The sequence below is a fragment of the Geotrypetes seraphini genome, chromosome 4 (genome assembly GCF_902459505.1).
Source record: "Geotrypetes seraphini chromosome 4, aGeoSer1.1, whole genome shotgun sequence".
Lineage (NCBI taxonomy): Eukaryota > Metazoa > Chordata > Amphibia > Gymnophiona > Dermophiidae > Geotrypetes > Geotrypetes seraphini.
This window is the reverse complement of record NC_047087.1, coordinates 198,728,184-198,749,807: the sequence shown is the minus strand read 5'-3', so window position 1 is coordinate 198,749,807 and position 21,624 is coordinate 198,728,184. Positions and strand designations below refer to the sequence as shown.

Genomic DNA, 21,624 nt, shown 5'->3' with positions numbered 1-21,624 from the left:
CCCAACAGCGGCAACTCTTATATTCTTATGTTCCTCTGCCCTCCAACCCAGCCCGCTGATTAATCATTCCCCTTAACTGTTTCTATGACATCCTCTTTGTCTGTCTTGCCTGTTTAGATTGTAAGCTCTTGTGTGCGTCTGGTAGTAGTAGCCTATAAAACTTGCAGGGCCATGTATCCTCTTTTTTTTTTCATGAACAAAACTGATAACCCTTAGCAAGCAGATAGGACCGCATTAAAGGCAGTGGTATTTTAACCCCCACTTAGATATTAGAATGCCAGCACTGAATATTGGCCATCACCCGTATAACTTCTGGGTCAGTGCCTAACCCCATATATTCAATGCCAGAGCCTGGACACAGCCCAGCATTGAAAATTCAGGTTTAATTATGCCTGGAGCTGCCAGTGGCTTAAAAACTGCTGAATATTGGCCCAAAAAAATTTAAGCAACTGTAAAACCACCACAATGCAGACATCATTTATTTATTTATTCAATTTTCTATACCATTCTCCCAGGAGAGCTCAGAACGGTTTACATGAGTTTATTTTTCCCTGTCTGTTCCGGTGGGCTCACAATCTATGTAATGTACCTGGGCTAATGGGGGGGATTAAGTGACTTGCCCAGGGTTACAAGGAGCAGCATGGGTTTGAATCCACAACCGCAGGGTGCTGAGGCTGTAGCTTTAACCACTACAAATTTGGAGACCTCTATCCACTCTGCTAGCACTATAGCCCTCCTGCTGAATCTATTTAAAAGCTTGAATAAATAACCAGGCCTTTAATAGACATAATCTATTATTTCCAACTTGAACCCTAGAATTAGGTTCCAGGCTGTAATTCATGTTGAGGTGTTGCACACGTAACCTTCATGTGTCAAACAAACTGTTAAAGCATTTAGGGAGGGATATCTGAGGTAAATATTCAGCAGGCATCTATTAAGAGCTTTTTTTGTGTGTGTGTGTGTGTGTGTCAATAGCTATATGTGTGATGATTTTGGATTGCTATGTTTTAGTGTATGTGTATTTTTATGCTTTTATGTATGTTACTTTGGAAACTGCTGAGACTTTTGGCAGTATAAATTTTTTTTAAATAAAATAAATAAATAAATAAAATCTTAAGGGAGATGGAGAAACCCCAAGGCATTGAATACATTTGAACAAATTTGTATTGAACGTTTTGAGTAGTTCAAAAATATTATGATTTTGACTGCGTTTGGTAGTACTTGTCACTATCAGAGACAGGATGCTGGGAAAGATGGACTTTTGTTTTTAATCCAATCTGATAGTTCTTATGACTGAACATTTGGCGGCTGTTGCAGTTATTTTTAATGTATATCCTATTGTGTTCCTTTGCAGGAAGCGAGTATAGCGATGTACTTCCCGATTCCTTCCCATCAGCCCCTGCTGAGTCACTCCCTCACTTCCTGTTGGAACCAGATGATGCATATATTGTAAAGAATAAGCCAGTGGAGCTGATCTGCAAAGCCAACCCAGCAACCCAGATCTACTTCAAGTGTAATGGCGAGTGGGTCAACCAGAACGAGCACATCACTAAGGAAAGCTTGGATGAGGTGACAGGTAAAAGTTCAGCAGGGTGGACTCTGGAGTTAGAGTATAAATGTCATAAGTAGATTTAGGTGACAAGAACTTGCATATTGGACCTATTCTATAAAGAAAATCAGGCACCTACTTTTCTTTATAGAATACTAGCATTAGGGGCTAAGGACATGCCCATATTTTAGGTACAATCAATAAATGTGCATGCTTAAATTGAAAAAGAATTCACGTAGATTATAACTAACTCCTTTTATGTGAATGCCCATTTTCAAAGAATACACTAGAATTTTGGAGTGTATTTACAGAATACCACTTAGCTGGTACATACAGAAGAACACCGATTAACCGGACTAACCTCGGCAGAGAGCAGTCCAGATAATGAAAAATCTGGATGATTGGACATTAAATAACCGTTAAAAAATAACGGCAGTGCTTCCCCCCCCTCAAGAAAAGGCAGCGTTTTCAAATCCTCTCCGAAAAGACACCACAACCCCCCTTCTGAACCCAGTGGAAAGACCCCAGGCCTACAAAGTTTCTCTAGTGGCCTAGCGGCGCGCTGGGGCAAGAGCGATTCCCACTCGCTACTGGCTATGCTTTTACAGTGACGAAAATAGCTGCCGAGACTTCCAGCAGGAGGGGAGGGGGGTTGGTAGTGTTCAAGTTTCAAGTTTATTAGGATTTTATATACCGCCTATCAAGGTTGTCTAAGCGGTTTTTACAATCAGGTACTCAAGCATTTTCCCTCTCTGTCCCGGTGGGCTCACAATCTATCTAACGTACCTGTCTGTCCAGGGAGGGAGAGGGAGCGCTCTCTTCTATTTGTAGAGGATGTGCTGACAGTAGGTCTAGAGTCCTTCCTCTGGGTCCGGGTGGGGGGTTGATAATGTCTGTTCGGGGAGAGAGGAAGAACACTCTCTTCTCTTGTAGGAGGCATGCTGATAGTAGGGGAAAGTCTCCCAAAGCAATTCAGATAATTGGACATCAACATTTGGATAATCGGTGTTCTACTGTAGTTAATAACTTGCAAATAAATGACTTGAATACCAACATATATATGGGTTCTGAATGCCTAAAATTAGACAGCTCCTTATAGAATTATCCCCCACATATAATGGAGTACTTGGTGTCAGGGGTTCACAGTGTAAGTGCCTGAGAGAAGTATTGAGTGGACATCCTAGAATGCCTTTTAATATACAGTAGTTCTATTAAGATCACTGCTCCTGATGTTACATATTTATCATGATCAGGAACAACCCAGACTATAGCCACATGATGCTAAATTGCTCATTAGCCCCTGGATTCTGTATAGGTCGCTCAGATCCATGCGTAAACTAATTAAGAGCCCTTTGTACAAAGCCATGGTAGCGATGCTGCTGTGGTAAATGTATTCAAGTTTCAAGTTTATTAGGATTTTATATACCGCCTATCAAGGTTATCTAAGCGGTTTTTACAATCAGGTACTCAAGCATCTTCCCTCTCTGTCCCGGAGGGCTCACAATCTATCTAACGTACCTGGAGCTACGGAGGATTAAGTGACTTGCCCAGGGTCACAAGGAGCAGCGCGGGGTTTGAACCCACAACCCCAGGGTGCTGAGGCTATAGATCCAACCACTGCGCCACACACTCCTCCTCCATTCAGTTCCTATGGGCTTTGGTGTATTTATCTGCTATTAACAAGCACTTATTTGGTAGTAATTAGGACTTAAGTATAAATCTGCCTTATGCCCTTTAGAGTTATATGCATGCCTAAATCTCATTATAAAAAAACAAATGAGCAACTGGTCCACAAGATCAGAGTAGGCAGCAAATTAGCAAATTGATGACAATGAAGCATCCAAAAAGATGTACCATAAGAAATTTATTCAACACACAAATTCATGAATAAATAAATAATTACAAGCCCAACATGGCTTCACAAGATCCCTGATGCAGCCCTTGAAAGGACGAAACATGGCCATGCTGGACTTCTAATTATTTAATTATTTATGATTTTATGCAGCAAATAAATTTCATATGGTACATCTTTTTGGGCACTCTATAATCATTGATCTGCTGGTTTGTTGCCTAAATTTCATTATATGCATCTCAAAAGTGGGTGTGGCCTTAGGAAGGACATGGGTCGGATAGGGACATTCCCAGAAATTAAGCATTATGCTATAGAATACCTGAATTTTTCATGCCTAACTGTTGTTTATATTCAGTGGTACCTTGGAATCCAAACTTAATCAATTCCAGAACCTCGTTCAAGTTCCAAGACAATTTATCCCATTGAAAATAATAGAAACTGTATTAATCCATTCCGTGGTCCCACAAATTCAGAGGCAGCAAGATCGGGTCCCCTGGCAGAAGCAGCAAGATCGGGGCCCCACCGGCATAGACAGAAAGGTCAGGCCCCTGCCAGCATAGGCAGCAAGATCAGCAACGGCAAGCAGTGCTCAGCCCAAAGCTTCCCTCCTAGGCGGAAACAGGAAGCTGCGTCAGAGGGGAAGCTTTGGGCTGAGCAATGCTTGCAGTTTCCATACATTCAGATTCGAAAGCAGCGTTTGGGTTCCAGGGCAAAATTTAATTTTAAGAAAAGTTTGGATTCCAAGTTGTTCGAGTTCTGGGATGTTCAGATTCCGAGGTACAACTGTATTTATTTCATTTTCTATCCCATTCTCCCCAAAGAGCTCAGAACAGGTTACAGGTTAACATAAGAACATAAGATGTGAAACTGCTGGGTCAGACCAGTGGTTCATTGTGCCCAGTAGTCCGCTCACATAGAGACCCTTAGGTCAAAGACCAGTGCCCTATTTGAGTCTAGCCTTACCTGCATATGTTCTGTTCCAGAAGGAACTTGTCCAACCTTTTCTTGAATCCCTGAAGGGTGCTTTCCCCTATAACAGCCTCCGGAAGAGCGTTCCAAGTAGAGAATGACACGGTGACAAAATTTGTTACTGTTCCCATCCCCGCAGATAACCGTGGGAAATAATCCCATGTCATTTTCTAGTGTCTATTTCAACCTCAGTCCTTCTACACCAGCATTCTTCAAAGCAAAGCTTGAGGGTCAGTGGTTGTGGCCATTCATACTCTGATTCTTCCCTCTCTCCTTAAAGAATGACATGAAGATGGTTTCCCGCGGTTATCCACGGGGACGGGGACGGTGATGAATTTTGTCACCATGTCATTCTCTAGTTCCAAGTTTCTACCACTCTCTGGGTGAAGAACTACTTCCTTACGTTTGTACGGAATATTTTCCCTTCTAACTTTAGCAAGTGCCCTCTTGTTTCAAGGGTAAGCAATCTCTCTTTCTCTACTAAGTCAATTCCCTTCAATATCTTGAATGTTTCGATAATGTCCCCTCTCAGTCTTCCCTTTTCAAGGGAGAAGAGGCCCAGTTTCTCTATCCTCTCATTGTACAGCACCTCCCCCCCGTCCCTTAACATTTTTTGTCACTCTTTTCTGGATTCTTTCGAGTAGTAATATGTCCTATTTCATGAATGACGACAAGTGTTGGATGCAGTACTCCAGGTGGGGGCATACTATGGCTCGGTACAGCGGCATGACAATCTTCTCAGATCTGTTTGTGATCCCCTTCTTAATCATTCCTAGCATTCTGTTTGCCCTTTTCACCGCCGCCGCGCATTGTGCAGACAGTTTCATTGACTTGTCTACAAGTACTCCCAAGTCTCTTTCCTGGGAACTCTCTCCGAGTATAACACCGGACATCCTTTATTCGTGCATATGATTTTTGTTACCGATATGCATCACCTTGCACTTGTCCATGTTGAACCTCATTTGCCATTTCGCAGCCCATTCCTCAAGCGTATTTATGTCTCTTTGTAGGTGTTCGTAATCCTTCCATTTCCTCACTACTCTGAATAACTTTGTATTGTCCACAAATTTAATCACCTCACTTGTCATGCTAATTTCTAGGTCGTTTATAAATATGTTGAAGAGCATAGGCCCGCACACTGAACCCTGCGGCACTCCACTCGTGACGCTTTTCCAGTCCGAGTATTGTCCATTCACCCCCACTCTCTACTTCCTATCCGCCAACCAGTTTTTAATCCACTTGAGTATATCACGCTCGATTCTATGGCTCGCAATTTTTCGAAGTAGACGTTCTTGCGGAACCTTGTCGAACGCCTTTTGAAAATCTAGATATAAGATGTCAACCGGGTCACCCTTGTCTATCTGTCCATTTACTCCTTCAAAGAAGTGCAGTAAGTTTGGCAAGCAAGATCTTCCTTTGCTGAAGCCGTGCTGGCTGGTCCTCATCAGTTTGTGTCCGTCAAGGTGATCGATGACACGGTCCTTTATCAGTGCCTCTATCATCTTTCCCGGTACCAAAGTCAGAATCACCGGTCTGTAGTTTCCCGGATCTTCTTTCAAACCTTTCTTAAAGATCGGCATAACATTCGCCACTTTCCAGTCTTCCAGAATCTTTTCTGTTTCGAATATATGTTTAACAGGTTACAATTTGCCATAGTTGCAGTACAAGTTTTTTTTGTTTCAAGTTTTTATCCTAACTCGACACATACTAGGGATCTAATACCAATATACATAATAGACAGTTTGCAGGTTAAATTTGCTAGTTACAGTGCAAGGTTTTCCAATACAAGCTTTTATCCTAATGCGACACATACCGAGGATCTAGTAGTACTGAGGATAAAAGACTAGACTAGTACCAATAAACAATTCTTTGTAATCCATCGGTCATGGGCAGGGGAATTAGGTGAAGAGGTAAGGTTTTATTGCTTTCCTAAAGTTGAGGAGTCCTTCAAGGGATCTGATCTGTGGAGGCAGCTGAGTCCAATGGCTTGATATGAAGTGGGAGTAGGAACGCTTGGTGGTTTGCAGTTGAAGGGCACAACTAGAAGGTGTTTTGAGGCGTATTTCATCCTGAGAGTGGAGGGACCTGTTGGGTACATACGGAGGAAGCTTAGTCAAAATGTAGCCCAGCACCATGTCGTGTAAGGATTTGAACGCTAGCATCAGCATCAGTTGGGTGCAAGCATTTACACCAGTTTTGGCAGGCGTAAGTGCTTGCACTCAAAGTTAGGCATGAAATATGCACTACATAGAAACATGATGGCAGATAAAGGCCAAATCTAGTCTGCTGGCGCCTCCCAAACTGCTACTACTACTACTCTTACTTATCACTTATATAGCGCTGAAAGGCGTACGCAGCGCTGTACATTTTGACATTATATAGATGGTCCCTGCTCGGAAGAGCTTACAATCTAACTTGGACAGACAGACATGACATAGTGGTAGAGGATGCAGAACCCAAGGTGAGAGGAGTTAGGAGTCTAAAGCATTCTCTAAGAGGTGGGCTTTTAACTAGGTCTTGAACACTGCCAGACGGAGCCCGCCGTAGGAATTCGGGCAGCCTCCTTCCAAGCAAACTGGGCTTTCGCTTTCAGTTTCCGGAGTGCACGCCAACTTACTTAGCCGCAAGCACCGCTGTGGCTTGCCCCTTATAGGTTTATGCGACTAAGTCCCAGTGTCCTCTGATGAAGGCATCCTTCGATGCCGAAACTTGGATCCTTGGACATTTTCATAATAAAGGTCTCATATTGGTTGTATAAGATATCTTCCTTGCCTTTTTTTTTCTCTTTTGTTTGTTGGCCAAGCAAACTGGCACCACAATTGTGGCTACGGAGGCACCTAAGGTTGAAGAAGGCTTGGGTAACGCAGGAAATAACTTTAGGTGTCCATATATAACTCCGTAGCTGCGATTCAGATGAACCATAGGCGCCGGACATGTAGGCCTTCAAAACACTGGCCTACAGTTCTGGCACCTCTGTTTCACATAGCGGCGACTCTGCAACCTGTGCTGTTGCATGATTGGCACTTGACCGGTGCCAGTTTCAGAGGCACCGGCCGATACCGCCACCGGTCGCAGAATCCGACCCTAAGCTAAGCCCTGGGCACCTCTCACCGTCGCAACGCCACTGTTGATAATACTTTGAAATCCTCTGTTCAGTCAGTGTAACAGCAGCTGAGAAACAAATAGATTATTAAGAATGAATAGTAAATGAACGGTGAGCGAAACAGGGTTTATTAGGACACCTCTCTATCACTTCATGGTGTGACTGCAGCTCGAATATTGTGTGCACTTCTGATCACTGCATCTTACGACGGAATGCTGAAACGTTCTCAGCCCAACTTCCTAAATTCTGAGCGTTATTTATTGCCATTGTAGCTGAAAAAAAGGTGTTGTCTTATTTGGTTAAGTGCCAGTTTGCAGAAACAGCATTCTATGTTTTTGATATTGTTTCAGATTTTTGATTGAACCATATCCACATCATTTTCTTCTTGGTTGGGCTGAGAACCTTTCAGCACCCTCTCAGAAAAAAGATATAGTGAAATTAAAATAGATACAGAAAAGAGCCATGAAAATGATAAAGGGCTCTTCATCTTCGAGAAGAGAAGGCTGAGAAGAGATTTGATAGATGCCTATAAAATCATGAATGGAGTGGAATAGATAGATGTGACTCATTTGTTTGCTCTTTCCAAAAGTTCTAGGACTAGGGGCATACAATGATGTTACTAAGTAGTATATTTAGAACAAATTGGATAAAATGTTTCTATAACATCTAATTAAACTCCAGAATTCATTGCCAGAGAATGTGGTAAAAGCAGTTAGCATAACAGGGTTTAAAAAGAGGTTTGGACAAGTTCCTAAAAGAAAAGCCCATTAGTAATTATTAAGATAGGCTTTGGAAAATCTACTGCTTATTCCTGGGATAAGCAACTTTAAATCTATTATACTCTTTTGGGATCATGCTAGGGATTTGTGACCTGGATTGGCCACTGTTGGAAAAAGGATGGGCTTGATGGACTTTTGGTCTGCTCCAGTACAGTGATGTTATATTATGTTCAATGTTATATCCTGCCAAATCCTCACGAGTTCTAGGTGGGTTACAGGCAACACATTGTTACCTAGAATTTTGCATAGAGTTAAATATGTTGTAAAGAACTATGCATGCTACATAAAGTTATCAAATTATACATGCAGTCTGAGGTAATATATTATAGATAGCAACTGGCCATTAACATTGACTTTGTTTAGGGTGACATTTTTAGTCTGAATCTCACCCTCTGGTAGGGATTTCTTAAAAAGCCATATTTTTAGATTTTTGCAAAATAGTGTGTATAATATGGTTGTGCGAATTTCGATGAGAAGTGGGTTCCACACTTTTGCTATTTGAATGATTTGTTGTGAGATGTCTTGCAATTTAAATCTTTCAAAGTTGGGAATGGTAAGATCAGGTTGTTAGCGTTACATTGGTCCATAGATCTACCTAATAGTTCATTAGATCGGGGGGGGGGGGGGGCGGAGGGCTATTAGGGATATCACCATATAGTGTTTTAAATGCTACACCTCATAGTTTGAATTCTATTCTGTTTTCTATCAGTAACAAGTGTTCTATGAGTAGAGTTTATAAGCTTTGCTGCAGTGTTTTTCATTAATTTCTTGGAGATATCTGAGAATAGAGCGTAGAGAGTAGAATGGTTTACGTGCTCATGATTCATGAGTATTTTATATCACAGTTGCAACATAGATGGTTTTACTTCCCCTTTTCTTTCTTGTATTTCTCGCCTTCCCATCTGCATTCTTCTGGAATTCATCTCTCCCTAGCTCAGGGGCGTCAAAGTCCCTATTCGAGGGCCGCAATCCAGTCAGGTTTTCCCCAATGAATATGCATGAGATCTATTAACATACCATGAAAGCAGTGCACACAAATAGATGTCATGCTTATTCATTGGGGAAAATCCTGAAAACCCGACTGGATTGCGGCCCTCGAGGAGGAACTTTGACACCCCTGCCCTAGCTGATTCCACCAAATCCTGGGCACTTCAGCATATGATTTCAAGTAGAGAGTCTCTGATGTTGCAACATCCACCCGCCCTTTCATGGACCGATAGCAATTACCTGGTCATAGAAGGGCATTCAGAGGCCTCCTCTTTGTCCAGCCTCCATCTTGCAATGCGATAGTGGTGCATCTTGAAACATTGCTGGCAGTGTGAAGGAGTGGATGTTGCTGGATGCTTTTTGAGTACCAGGTAAGTATTACAGGTCAAAGGGGGTGCTGGTGGACAGCGTGCCACAGCATCTGATATTCTTTAACAACATAAGAATAGACCAATGGTCCATCGAGCCCAGTAGCCTGTTCTCACAGTGGCCAATCCAGGTCACTAGTATCTGGCAAAACCCAAGGAGTAGCAATATTGCATGCTACCGATCCAGGGCAAGCAGTGGCTTCCCCCATGTCTATGGACTTTTCCTCCAGGAACTTGTCCAAACCTTTCTTAAAACCAGCTAGGCTATGCGGTCTTACCACATCCTCTGGCAACGCGTTCCAGAGCTGCCCTTTGCCAAGGTGCCTAGGCTAGGGATGAGCACGCTCTGGATTGCTGGGCCAGGAATGCCATGAATCAGGTAGCCTTGTGTGGGGGAATGTTCTCTTTCTGTTTCCTCCTATCCGTGGTGGAGAAATCTTCATTCACAGAATTAGACATTGATTCGTGCACTGACAGGAAATGAGATAGAATAAAGCATTTAAAGGGCAAGTCTATGAACTTGGTGCCTCAGTCTAGGCGCCCCAGTGCCATGTGCTTACCACCAATTCAAAAATAGCGTCTTGGTACCAAGATTCCATCGTAGAATCAGTGGCGCAGTGAGGGTGAGAGGTGCCTGGGGCGGTGGCGCCCCTCCTCTGCTCTTGTCTTCACCCCTTCTGCCACCTGTGCGCCCTTCCCTTCCTCTGAATCTCTAGTTGTTCACTGCCATGACCAACAACTTCAACATGCTTCTCGTGACCACGGCCTCTCCCTCTGACGTCACTTTGTATGAGTGGCACCCAGGAGTGATGTCGGTGGGAGCCGACGCGGTCGCAAGGAGCACGTTGAAGTTGTTACTCATGTCGGTGAACATCTTGAGGTACAGGGGAAGGGAAGGGGGGCATGTTTGCGATGGGGTGAGGAGTGGAAAGAGATGAGGGGGGGGCAGAAAAGGGTGCCGGCACTCCCACCATGATGGTCCCTTATTGCGCCACTGCATAGAATATTAGCTGCATTTACTATAAAGTATTTCTAGGTCAAGTCCCGCAATATTTGGCTAAATCGTTTTATATTTCAGCACAAAATGGATCCTTTCTTTACATTTCCACCAGTTTCAGGTTGTAAATTTAAAAAATATCATGAGCGCACACTTTCCTATCAAGCTGCCACTTGGAATAAGGCGTTCAAACATCTATTATCATCCTCTGCTTCTTATTTACATTTTAGGAAATGATTAAAAATGTATGTGTAATTAACTGCAAACTTTCAAATTCCTTCACCCATTTGTAGCTTTATTATTTAATCTTTTGTTAACTGCATAGAAATTAACGGTTATGCGGTCCAAAAATTGCTTTTATATTATGTTATGTTATGTAAGGTTGGCGTGCCCATGTGTAGGCATGCCCTCTTACTCCTTGTTAATGGCAGATGTAAATCAATGCACATATTTCGTAGAATTCTATACACTATACATGAAACTGGGAAACATGCCCGTGGCACACCCATGCTCCGGCTACATGTACGTCCTCCGTGCAGCCTAACTGCCATACCGACGCCTTTGATGCATGTAAGTGGTGCCTACCTCTAGGCCCCATTTTGTAAAATTCGACCCCATAGTATTCTTTTGATTTTAATCTGTCAGCACATTATCATTTAATACTGCAATTAATTTGCATGCCATCAGTTTATTGCATGTGGAGTAAACAAATTTTCATCACATTTGTTTTGTTAGTTAGTTGCTGAAATTTCATCTTATCCTGTTCTCTCTATAGTGCTCTGATCTGTTGTCTTATTCATTCACAAGTACGTTCTAGAGTCTAGCACCTTAAATCCTCCTTCCCTCAATTACGACACCCATCCCACACATTTGTCTTTCTCATTTTGCTTAAAATTTACAAAACTATATCAAGCTATATCTAGCATTATGCCTGGATCTCATTCCTTCTCTCATTGACTGTTCACAGCTCTGAACTGTTGTTTTAGATCAGGGGTCCTCAAACTTTTCAAACTGGGGGCACACCTCACATAACTTATTTGTAGTGCAAAAAAAACAAAACATGAAAGAAGAATACAATATTTAAAATAAACAATTTTAATCAACATAAACTTACCAGTATTTCAGTGGGAAGTGTGGGCTTGCTTTTGGCTGATGGGATAGTCAATGTCCAGTTCCATGTTTGTCACTGGTAGTAGCCAGGCCAGCAATGCCGCCAGTCAGGCCCTGGCCTTGAGACAGACCGGTAGTAGCCAGGCCCAGAGCAAGGCCCCCTACTCTCACTCAGTAACTAGTTGCCTGCACAACAACAGGCCAACAATGCCGCTAGTCAGGCCCTGAGTTCAGGCCAGGGCAGCAGGCCAAAATCGGTCAGTTGCTCACACCCTGGACTATGCACCTGGTCAGGCCCAGGGTGTGGACAACTGACCGATTTTGGCCTGCTGGCCTGGCCTGAGCTCAGGGCCTGATGTGTGGCATTGCTGGCCTGCTTTTGTGCATGCAGCTAGTAACTGAGGGCGAGTAGAGGGCCCTGTTCTGGGCCTGGCTACTACCTGTCTGCCTCAGCATAGTGATGGTGGCTCGGCCCCAACGCGTCACTACACTGCGTCTCCCCGGCCGACGTTAATGACCCTAGAGCAGCAAAAAGCTAACAGATGGTAATGGGGGATCACAACAAAGCACTCTAAAACACCTGCAGAAAGAAGTAGATGGTAACGCCAGAACACACAGAGAGAAGCTATTGGAGCACCAGCATTAGGCTTCATATATACTGAGAAAAGCTACTGGAGCGCCAGAATGAGGTTTGGAATTCACAAAAAGAGCTGAAACAACATACTGAAGTTTGGAACGTTCAGTAAAGTACTACCAAAACCCCTGCAACAAAGTAGTCCAAATATCCAGCAACTTACTAATGCCAAAAATTTTCCGCCAGCCGTACCGAACTTCCAAGAAAGACTCCCAGCGGCAGCAGGGCTATGCGCACCAGCCCACGCGCTCAGCGGATGGGTCACATGGCATGGAATTGTGATGTCAGCACTGTGTGTCTAGCCATCCAGCTCACGTGAGGGGGTTACTGGCAGTGCGCATTGAGGAGCGGTGAGAACTGCAGAGCGTTATAATGAGAAAGCCACAATGGAGCAGGTCAGCAATGGTTAGGAACATGAACAGTAAACCTATGAGCGGGGGCCGGGTAAATGACCTTGGAGAGCTGTATCCAGCCCGCGGGCCATAATTTGAGGACCCCTGTTTTAGATGAAGGAGTCCGAAACCTATAACAAGCTGAATTGGAAAAATCATGATTTGGGCTCACTGAAGTAAGCCGTGCCCAACATCAAGAGATTTTTGTGCCAGTCAAGTTAATCGGATCACAATTTTAAATTGCAAGAATAACCCCTAACCTTTTTAAAAGAAAAATCTCATGTATGGCTTATATTTTGGAGTGCTCAGCTGAAACTTCCCATGGCTATACTGGAAAGCCCTTCCAATTCATAGGGGACTATTGCATTGCCTGAACTGTGAGGTAGGTCATAGACTGCTGGGGAGTATTCACAGGCTGTCAGTCCTCACTGTATCAAATGCTGGCAGTGGCCTGGAACCTTCAGTATCATAAATTTTGGTCAGCATTGGTAGTGTGGTGGTGGGGGAGGGATGGGAATTGTGGGTACTGTGAATTAAAATAGCTTTGCCATAGTCCTTGTCTACAAAGTAAAGCAGTCTATTGGGGGATATGGAGGGCTAAGAGATTGAGAATACCTGCCTAGCAGCTGGCGTTATCGGATCACTCTTCGTGGTTTCTCACAACAGCTGTCTTTCCTTGCCGTGTGGTAATGGGTGTGGTAAGGGGAGTGTTTGGAGAAGGGAACATTGTTTTTTTCTCCTTTCTCGATAGGTTAAGCAGTTGCATCTGGCAGTGCATGTTTTTCTCCCTTGGGGAAGCTACCTATTGAATAGCACAGGAAGAGTCAATTATTCTATTAGGATTAGCATATGATGTGAATATGTAATGAATACAAAGTGACAGGATGTTTGATGTCTCGCTGATGGATCATCTGTCCTGTTTGTATTATGCTTTCAAACTCTGGTGGGGAAGACAATTGATATTAAAATACGCTGGGAACAAGAGCACAACAGTACATATCGGCAAACTTTTAAAAGTACTTCATTGAAATATATTTCTACAAGTTTTAATTCCATGCGTCTCTCATTCAGCCATGGGTGAGTATCAGTAGTCAATAAAGGATAAAAGTGACATTAGAACAATACATATCAAATAGCTCATTACCTTCCCCAGTTCCTCCCTCCCCAAATTCCCTTAAGCTGTCTCAAATATCCCCAACACTCCTACAGTGCAAAAACCCATTGCACAAACAGTAGCCACCAGATGGTAAGCAAAGGTCAGATACATTCTTTTATTAAACAGTCAGACTTTGGACTTTTGTATGGAGCAGTGAGTAACTGCTCTCCTGAGGAAGATCAAGGGGAGTATTATTCCACAACTTTGGAACAAAACATGCTGTCCTCAATAGTGTGCAAAACAACCAACAGAAGACAGGACTTAAATAACAGAAGCAAGGGAAAGGATACAGAAAGTGAAAGTGGGAATAGGTAGGTGCAAGGAAGATGATACAGGAAGCAAAGCAGGGAGTAGGAAGAGGATACAGAAAGCCTGGATATCAAGTGTCGGAAAGAAGATACAGAAAGCAAGAATGGGACTGGATAACAGGTGCAAAGAAGAGGATACAAAAAGAGAGTGGGGCTGGATAATGGGCAAGGAAGAGGATACAGAAAAATAAATAACTCCATCAGCCTGAACTATGCACCTGATCTATAGAAGGTGTTATACCCTAAGCTAGGGGTAGGCAATTCCGGTCCTCGAGAGCCGGAGCCAGGTCAGGTTTTCAGGATATCCACAATAAATATGCATGAGATAGATTTGCATCTCAAGAAGGCAGTACACGCAAATCCATCTCATGCATATTCCATGGTGGATATCCTGGCACCGGCTCTCAGGGACCGGAATTGCCTACCCCTGCCCTAAACGCCTAGGCTAAAAAAAAAACTATTTTCTTATATCAAATCCCATATCTTTAATAAAATTAATTTATGCCATTTGAAATATTTAGGGGCCTATACTAAAAAATGTGCAGTATGTTAGTAAGGTTTTAATGTGTACATCAGTGCAGTGCTGTGTTAATAACTGATAATATCACCGATTGCTGAATTAAACACCTAACCTGAATATTTGGACTAGAGGGTGTAGGGTGGGAGGGGGACTACATCTTGTGATTAACACACAGATCATTACCACAGGGTAACTGCTAGCGCAGCCAATAGCATGGTGTCATTAACCACAGTAGCAGTCCTGCTGTTAACATATGGTTAAAAATCTGTGAACCCCCCCTTCCCCACTGGGGTGTGGCTGCCTTTCCCTTAAGTGTGGGAAACCGTGGAGGTTTTGCAACTCCTGCAAGTTAATTTTGTGGATTAACCTGTGTTAACTGCGGAACCTTTGGTGCAACTTTCAAAATAGACCCTTTAGAACAGGGGTAGGCGATTCCCGTCCTCGAGAGCCGGAGCCAGGTCAGGTTTTCAGGATATCCACAATAAATATGCATGAGATAGATTTGCATCTCAAGGAGACAGTGCATGCAAATCCATCTCGTACATATTCATTGTGGATATCCTGAAAACCTGACCTGGCTCTGGCTCTCGAGGACCGGAGTTGCCTGCCCCTGCCTTAGAACATTACCAAACACCAGTTCTCAGATAAAAGTTTTAGAAATATGGTTTGCTTTATTGGATATTTCTTGTTCAGAGGGACTGGCAGCATAGCATGGCCTTTCACAGTGACTATACTTCTGAGGCACAGGGCTGTGTAAATAACTGGCACAAACTCCCCCTCCCCCAAAGTTAGAAGTGTTAATATATGTGAAGTTATACATATTTACATATGTACATATGTACATATTTATATATATACGTACATATATAAATACGTACATATATAAATATGTGGAAATGTAATAATAATTTTATACATCCATCTGTTTGTACCGCACTTTCATAGAGTATCCCAGCTGCAAATAAGTTACTGGTTAGGTTTGAGCACACAGGGCTTAAATGAGTTTCCCAAGATTATTTAGTGAGCAGGAGATAGGGGGAGTTGATCAAGGCTTTCTGTACATCCTCTAATTGCTGCCATAAATTATCAGGATGGATTATCCACGAATCCCCAGATTCTATATGTCACCCAAATTTGGGTGCAGGTTCCAAATCTATGCACAAACAAATTATTTAATGAGCCATTAACAATCAATAATTGACACTCATTAGGGTTTACATGTAGATCTGCCCTGCATCCTATTCTATGAAACTTGTGCCAAAATTTTAGAGCGCACAACTCAAAGGGGGACAAGGCCATGGGAGATGTGAGTGGGTCAAGGGTGTTCCAAGAAGTTAAGTACGATATTCTCCAAGGACCAGGCATATTATTCTCACATATGGGTGACATCATCCACGGTAGTGTCCATTTCAGGTCCGTGGATGGTGTCATCCAGCTGATGACTCCTCAGGGTATGCTTTGACATCAAGCTCTCTCATGCCCCAACAACTGGTATAGCAGACTGCTTCCAAGCTGGTCTCCTCCGGTACCTGCACAGTCTCTCAAGTTAATTTGCTGCCATTTACACATATACGTTCCAGTTTGCTGTACATTTATATGCATACTGTAATTGTAAGCACCCTGTTATAAAACTGCCTTTATGCCCCATCATTCCATAATCTTCTGCACACAATTTAATGCTTAGTGTGCAAAACTACAAACGTAAGTTATAGAATACCTACAGTTGCATACGTAACTTAATTGACAAATTAGCTGCTAATTGGCTTTAGCAAGCAATTATTGGGCCAGTGTTAGGCATGCTGGGACCCAGGTCAAAAATTAATTCCTTAATTCCTTTCCTCACTACCCCCTTCCCAAATTTCCTCACCCGCCAAGTACCTTCCTATCCAGCTTCCTTTCTTTCATTTTAAAATCAGCTGCTCCAGGGGGCCCCCTTGGGCTGGAATGTCTTTCCCTTCTTTCCACCCGGATCCAAAGCCCCCCTCACCTATAAAAATGCAGGGAGGTTTCCACACGACAGCGATTCTTTTCCACTGCCTAAGGCCTTCTCAGTGCTGTTCCTCTGCCATGGTCCACCCAAAGAGAAATGGGAAGTTGCATCAGAGGGGGGCACGGACCGTGGCAAAGAAGCAGCGATTGAGAATTGCTGCCATGCTGGCAACCTCCTTGCATTTGTACAGGTGAGGGGGGGGCTTCAGAAGCAGGACATCCCAGCCCACGGGGGCCTCCCACGGGGGGTTGGATGGGGCAACAGTCTCATCTTCCTCTTCCTCCCTTGCCTCCTCCTCCTCTGTCTTCTCAGGCTGGATGGGACCAGCCCCGGCGCCCTCTCCAGGGGGGTGCTTGAACTAAACAAGAGGGAAACATAGAAACAGGATACTTGTTGAATGCCCCAATTCCGGGCTTCACTAAATTGGAACATAGATTTGCTTTACACCTGTTTTCTGTGGCATGTCTTGAGATTGCTCCTTGTTGGAAACATAAGGGCTTACGAGATATGCGAAGAGTATGCACTCACTTGGATTATTTACATCTTATATCCAAGTTGACGGCTATTCGTCATCATCCTGGAGATATGGGGCCCAGGGCAGCCACCCTGTTTTCCTCCCCCCTCCCCCGTGCTAATTGACACCAATTTGCTGTTACATGTGTAACTGCTCTTAGTTTATATTCTGTAGACTTGGCATGCAAATTCTATATTGCACCACTGCAAGGGGTGTGTGGACATGGGAGGAGCATGGGTGGGTCAAGGGCTTGCCCAGCACTTGTGCGCTAAGGTTAGACAATATGGACAGTCATGCACACAACTGTTATATTTAGGCATGGACATTTACGCCAGTCATTGACATGCTTTAAGTGGCTGCGTCTAAATGTTGGCACAAAGTGAATTTTGTTTGTAAAATCATGTGTATGTCATTTTTTGTGACCCGCATTGATTTTTGGCTATGCGGGATATAAATGTTTTAAATAAATAAATAAAATAAATGCTGACTTAATTTAGGATTCTATAAGGGTGATTATGCATGTAATTGCAAATATAGAATTCACACTTAGTACACAGCATCCCGGTACCTAATTCTCGGTGACCTATAGAGAACCTATAGTGTGTTAAGTAGGGGTTTTAACATGCACATAATATTTTTTTTTCCAATTTGCATGCAAACTGAGTTATGAGTTGGCCATATTGGAGTATCTTTTCAACATGTATGATGCTTTGAAAATTGCAATATTATGTGATTTTTTTAATTTTTATTTTTAGAAGTAGCATAACTGGAGAGTTCCCATACTCTGACAGAACTAGATAAGATTGTGTGTTACAAGTGCAATTCATTATCACTAGTGCACACTAAACCTTACATTATGTCCCATTCATATTACTACATATACACGAGTGCTTATGACCTGTTCAAAGCAGAGCTTTATGTGCAAAGATGAATGTTATTTCCCACACTCCCTCACATCTCTGTCTCCTTTTCGCAGGCTTGTTGGTGCGTGAAGTGCAAATTGAAGTGTCCCGGCAGCAGGTGGAGGAGTTGTTTGGTTTGGAGGATTACTGGTGCCAGTGCGTAGCCTGGAGCTCGGTGGGAACCACCAAAAGCAGGCGAGCCTATATCCGGATAGCGTGTAAGTGTTGACTGTTCCCCGATGGTATGCAGTGAGCCTATAAAATAGCTCTGCTCTGCTGCAGGTAGAGCTGGAATTATAACGTCTTCTGAATTGCCAGCTCTTTTCCAGCTCACTGCAAGACCTGTAAACTCAGTCAGGTTTTGTACCCGCTATGTTATGCAAGAATGGGGTAGAAAGGACTGGGGTTCTGAAACCAGTCAGATCATCCCAAACACAAGAAGATGAAAAAACATACCAATAATGAGATCAGAACTGCATTTTGATTTTCTTTTAGTCATGGTGATCACAAAGTGGATTGGGAGGGTGAATTTTTGAATACATAGACTTTCTTGTGAGGTTTGCATTGTCTTTTATTTCTTACATACTTTTCTAACAAATGAGATTTGAATTTCTATTTGACTATGATTTATCAGGTAAAAAATTTAGAGGGACATTTACTAATGAGGGGAAGTTCTCAACCTGGCTACTGTTTAAGATGGGTTATTTTACCATTAACCCAAGTCTCGTTGTATAAAATAGGACCTGTGCTAAAATAGCAGCGGCCAAAAAAACAAACAGGATGCTAGGAATTATTAAAAAAGGGATGGTTAACAAGACTAAGAATGTTATAATGCCCCTGTATCGCTCCATGGTGTGACCTCATTTGGAGTATTGCGTCCAATTCTGGTCTCATTATCTCAAGAAAGATATAGTGGCGCTAGAAAAGGTTCAAAGAAGAGCAACCAAGATGGTAAAGGGGATGGAACTCATCTCGTATGAGGAAAGACTAAAACAGTTAGGGCTCTTCAGCTTGGAAAAGAGACGACGGAGGGGAGATATGATTGAAGTCTACAAAATCCTGAGTGGAGTAGAGCGGTTTTAAGTGGATCAGTTTTTCACTCTGTCAAAAATTACAAACACTAGGGGACACTCAATGAAGTTACAGGGAAATAGTTTTAAAACCAAGAGGAGGAAATTTTTTTTCACTCAGAGAATTGTTAAGCTCTGGAACATGTTGCCAGAGGATGTGGTAAGAGCGGATAGCATAGCTGGTTTTAAGAAAGGTTTGGACAATTTCCTGGAGAAAAAGTCCATAGTCTGTTACTGAGGAAGACATGGGGGAAGCCACTGTTTGCCCTGGATCGGTAGCATGGAATGTTGCTACTCTTTCGGTTTTGGCCAGGTACTAGAGACCTTGATTGGCCACAGTGAGAAAGGGCTACTGGACTTGATGGACCATTGGTCTGACCCAGTAAGGCTATTCTTATGTTCTTAATGGTAGCCCAGGTTGATAACTTCCCCCCACCCTCCTTAGTAATTAACTCTATTAATAATGTTAGCATGCACTGTCTACCACAGGAACCATAAGAGTAACATAAGGGAGATGGTGGAGAGGAACATGGTGATGGAATTCAAAAAAGCATGGGATGAGCACAGAGGATCTTTAACTAGAATATGAATAGGCAAACTTTCATGGTCTGAATCCTGCAAAGGAAATTGTTTTGGATAGGCTGGAGTAAGTTTCTACAACAATTAAGGAAAATACCGGGTAGACTTCTAAAGTCTATGGCCCAGAAATAAAGAAAAAAGACAGTCATGAAATTGTTATCCATGTGATTACAGGGCCAACTGGATGGAATGTTCAGGTCTTTAACTGCCGTTAATTACTATGTTACTTTGACAGGTAACACTTATTAACCATTAGGAAATTACTTCCTTAACATTTCTAGTGTGTTTAAGAAATTTCAGTACAGTTACTTATTGTTGGATAAACTTCCCAGCTTCTTAAGTCATCACTTTTCTTGACGTGAGGCTCCTTTGCTTTTGAACTGTTGGTGTAATTGTAAATTTAAAAAGATTTTCTAAATATTTAGCTCTGCTTGTGATTGTTAAACCTTCATTCACAGGGAGGTCTTTACACTGAAAGGTTTGTTTCTTTGTTTTTTAGTTTACTTTCCAAAGGGAAAGAAGAATTATGAGATCCAAGAATGGGGGGAGGGAGTGCATATGTGTGTACATGCATGTGTGTTTTCACCTAATAATGTTTATGTTCAGCCAGTGGCGTACCTAGTATATGTGACACCCGGGGCCCATCATTTTATGACACCCCCCCATCTATATGAAAAATATGATTTTTAGTAACAATCCACATATCGCACAACAAGTGTACCTACGAAAAGGCAGCATCTTAAACACTGCAGTGAGCACTAGAACACCAACACATACATTGTAAAACTAAACAAACCAGATCCTGTACAGTCAATTGATCCTATACAGTCAATGCTATCAGAAAGCCATGTCCCTTTCATATACACAGACAGATACACCCTCGCCCAATATGGAATAATCACAAACTAAAAATAGAAATATGTAAACTGAACCGCCAAGAAACCAGACTATGCATACAATGCAAAACTACACCACAAAAACAGTAATACATGTCCTCTAATACTGTGCAAAATATAAAGACAGTAGATGTAAATTTGAAAAAACTGATACGTAACAATCACCACTTTACAAATTAACAAATAAAAATAAAACAAATAATGAGAAATAAGAAAATACCATTTTATTGGACTAATCCCCATAAGCTCGGTCCCCATCCCCGCAAACCATGTGATTCCATTCACACAAGCCTTGAATTCTTTTATATTGAACTTATTATATTAAAGTATAAAAAGAAACAATATTCTGTAGAATTGTCAATTTATAAATCAGCGTCTTCTCCCCACTCTCTCTTCCCCATTTCCGTTCAGCGTCCTCAGCCCACTCTCTCTCCACTTTCCTTCAGCGCACACACATAAAAACAAGCAAGTAATTTTATATCATTTTCATTCTATTCATTCATAGAAATTAAAGTCTAAATAATGCCAGTCACATAACAAAACATGATTTTACAAAAATAATTTCCTGCACAGTCAAGCCTGCAAGGATTACTAGATGTCTTTCAGCAGCTCCCCTCCCTCCATCCTCCTTACCTTCGTGGCCAAGTCAAAATGATCTACCAACAATAAAATTTTAAAAACTCAAAGCACACAGTACGCAGAGAAAATGTTACTTATCATTTATATTCCGCGGGTTTTCAAAGAGGTCAAGGCAGATGACTATACAACTATACAAAAATAGACAAATATACCCCCTCCCTTTTTACTAAACCACAATAGCAGTTTTTAGCGCAGGGAGCTGCGCTGAATGCCCCATGCTGCTCTCAACGCTCATAGGCTCCCTGCGCTAAAAAACGCTATTGCGGTTTAGTAAAAGGGGGCCATAGTGCAAAATATAGACAGCATATAT

At 42.5% G+C, this 21,624-nt stretch overlaps 1 protein-coding gene across 5 annotated transcripts in view; it reads left to right on the top strand.

Moving 5' to 3' along the window:
• UNC5B (unc-5 netrin receptor B) overlaps positions 1-21,624 on the top strand; it is a 387,265-nt gene that overhangs the window by 269,884 nt on the left and 95,757 nt on the right. For all 5 annotated transcript variants that reach the window (XM_033941792.1, XM_033941793.1, XM_033941790.1 and 2 more), the window contains exons 2-3: positions 1,355-1,576; positions 18,205-18,348. In XM_033941792.1, coding sequence (XP_033797683.1) covers positions 1,355-1,576; positions 18,205-18,348 — 366 coding nt within the window. The remainder of the gene's footprint in view (positions 1-1,354; positions 1,577-18,204; positions 18,349-21,624) is intronic.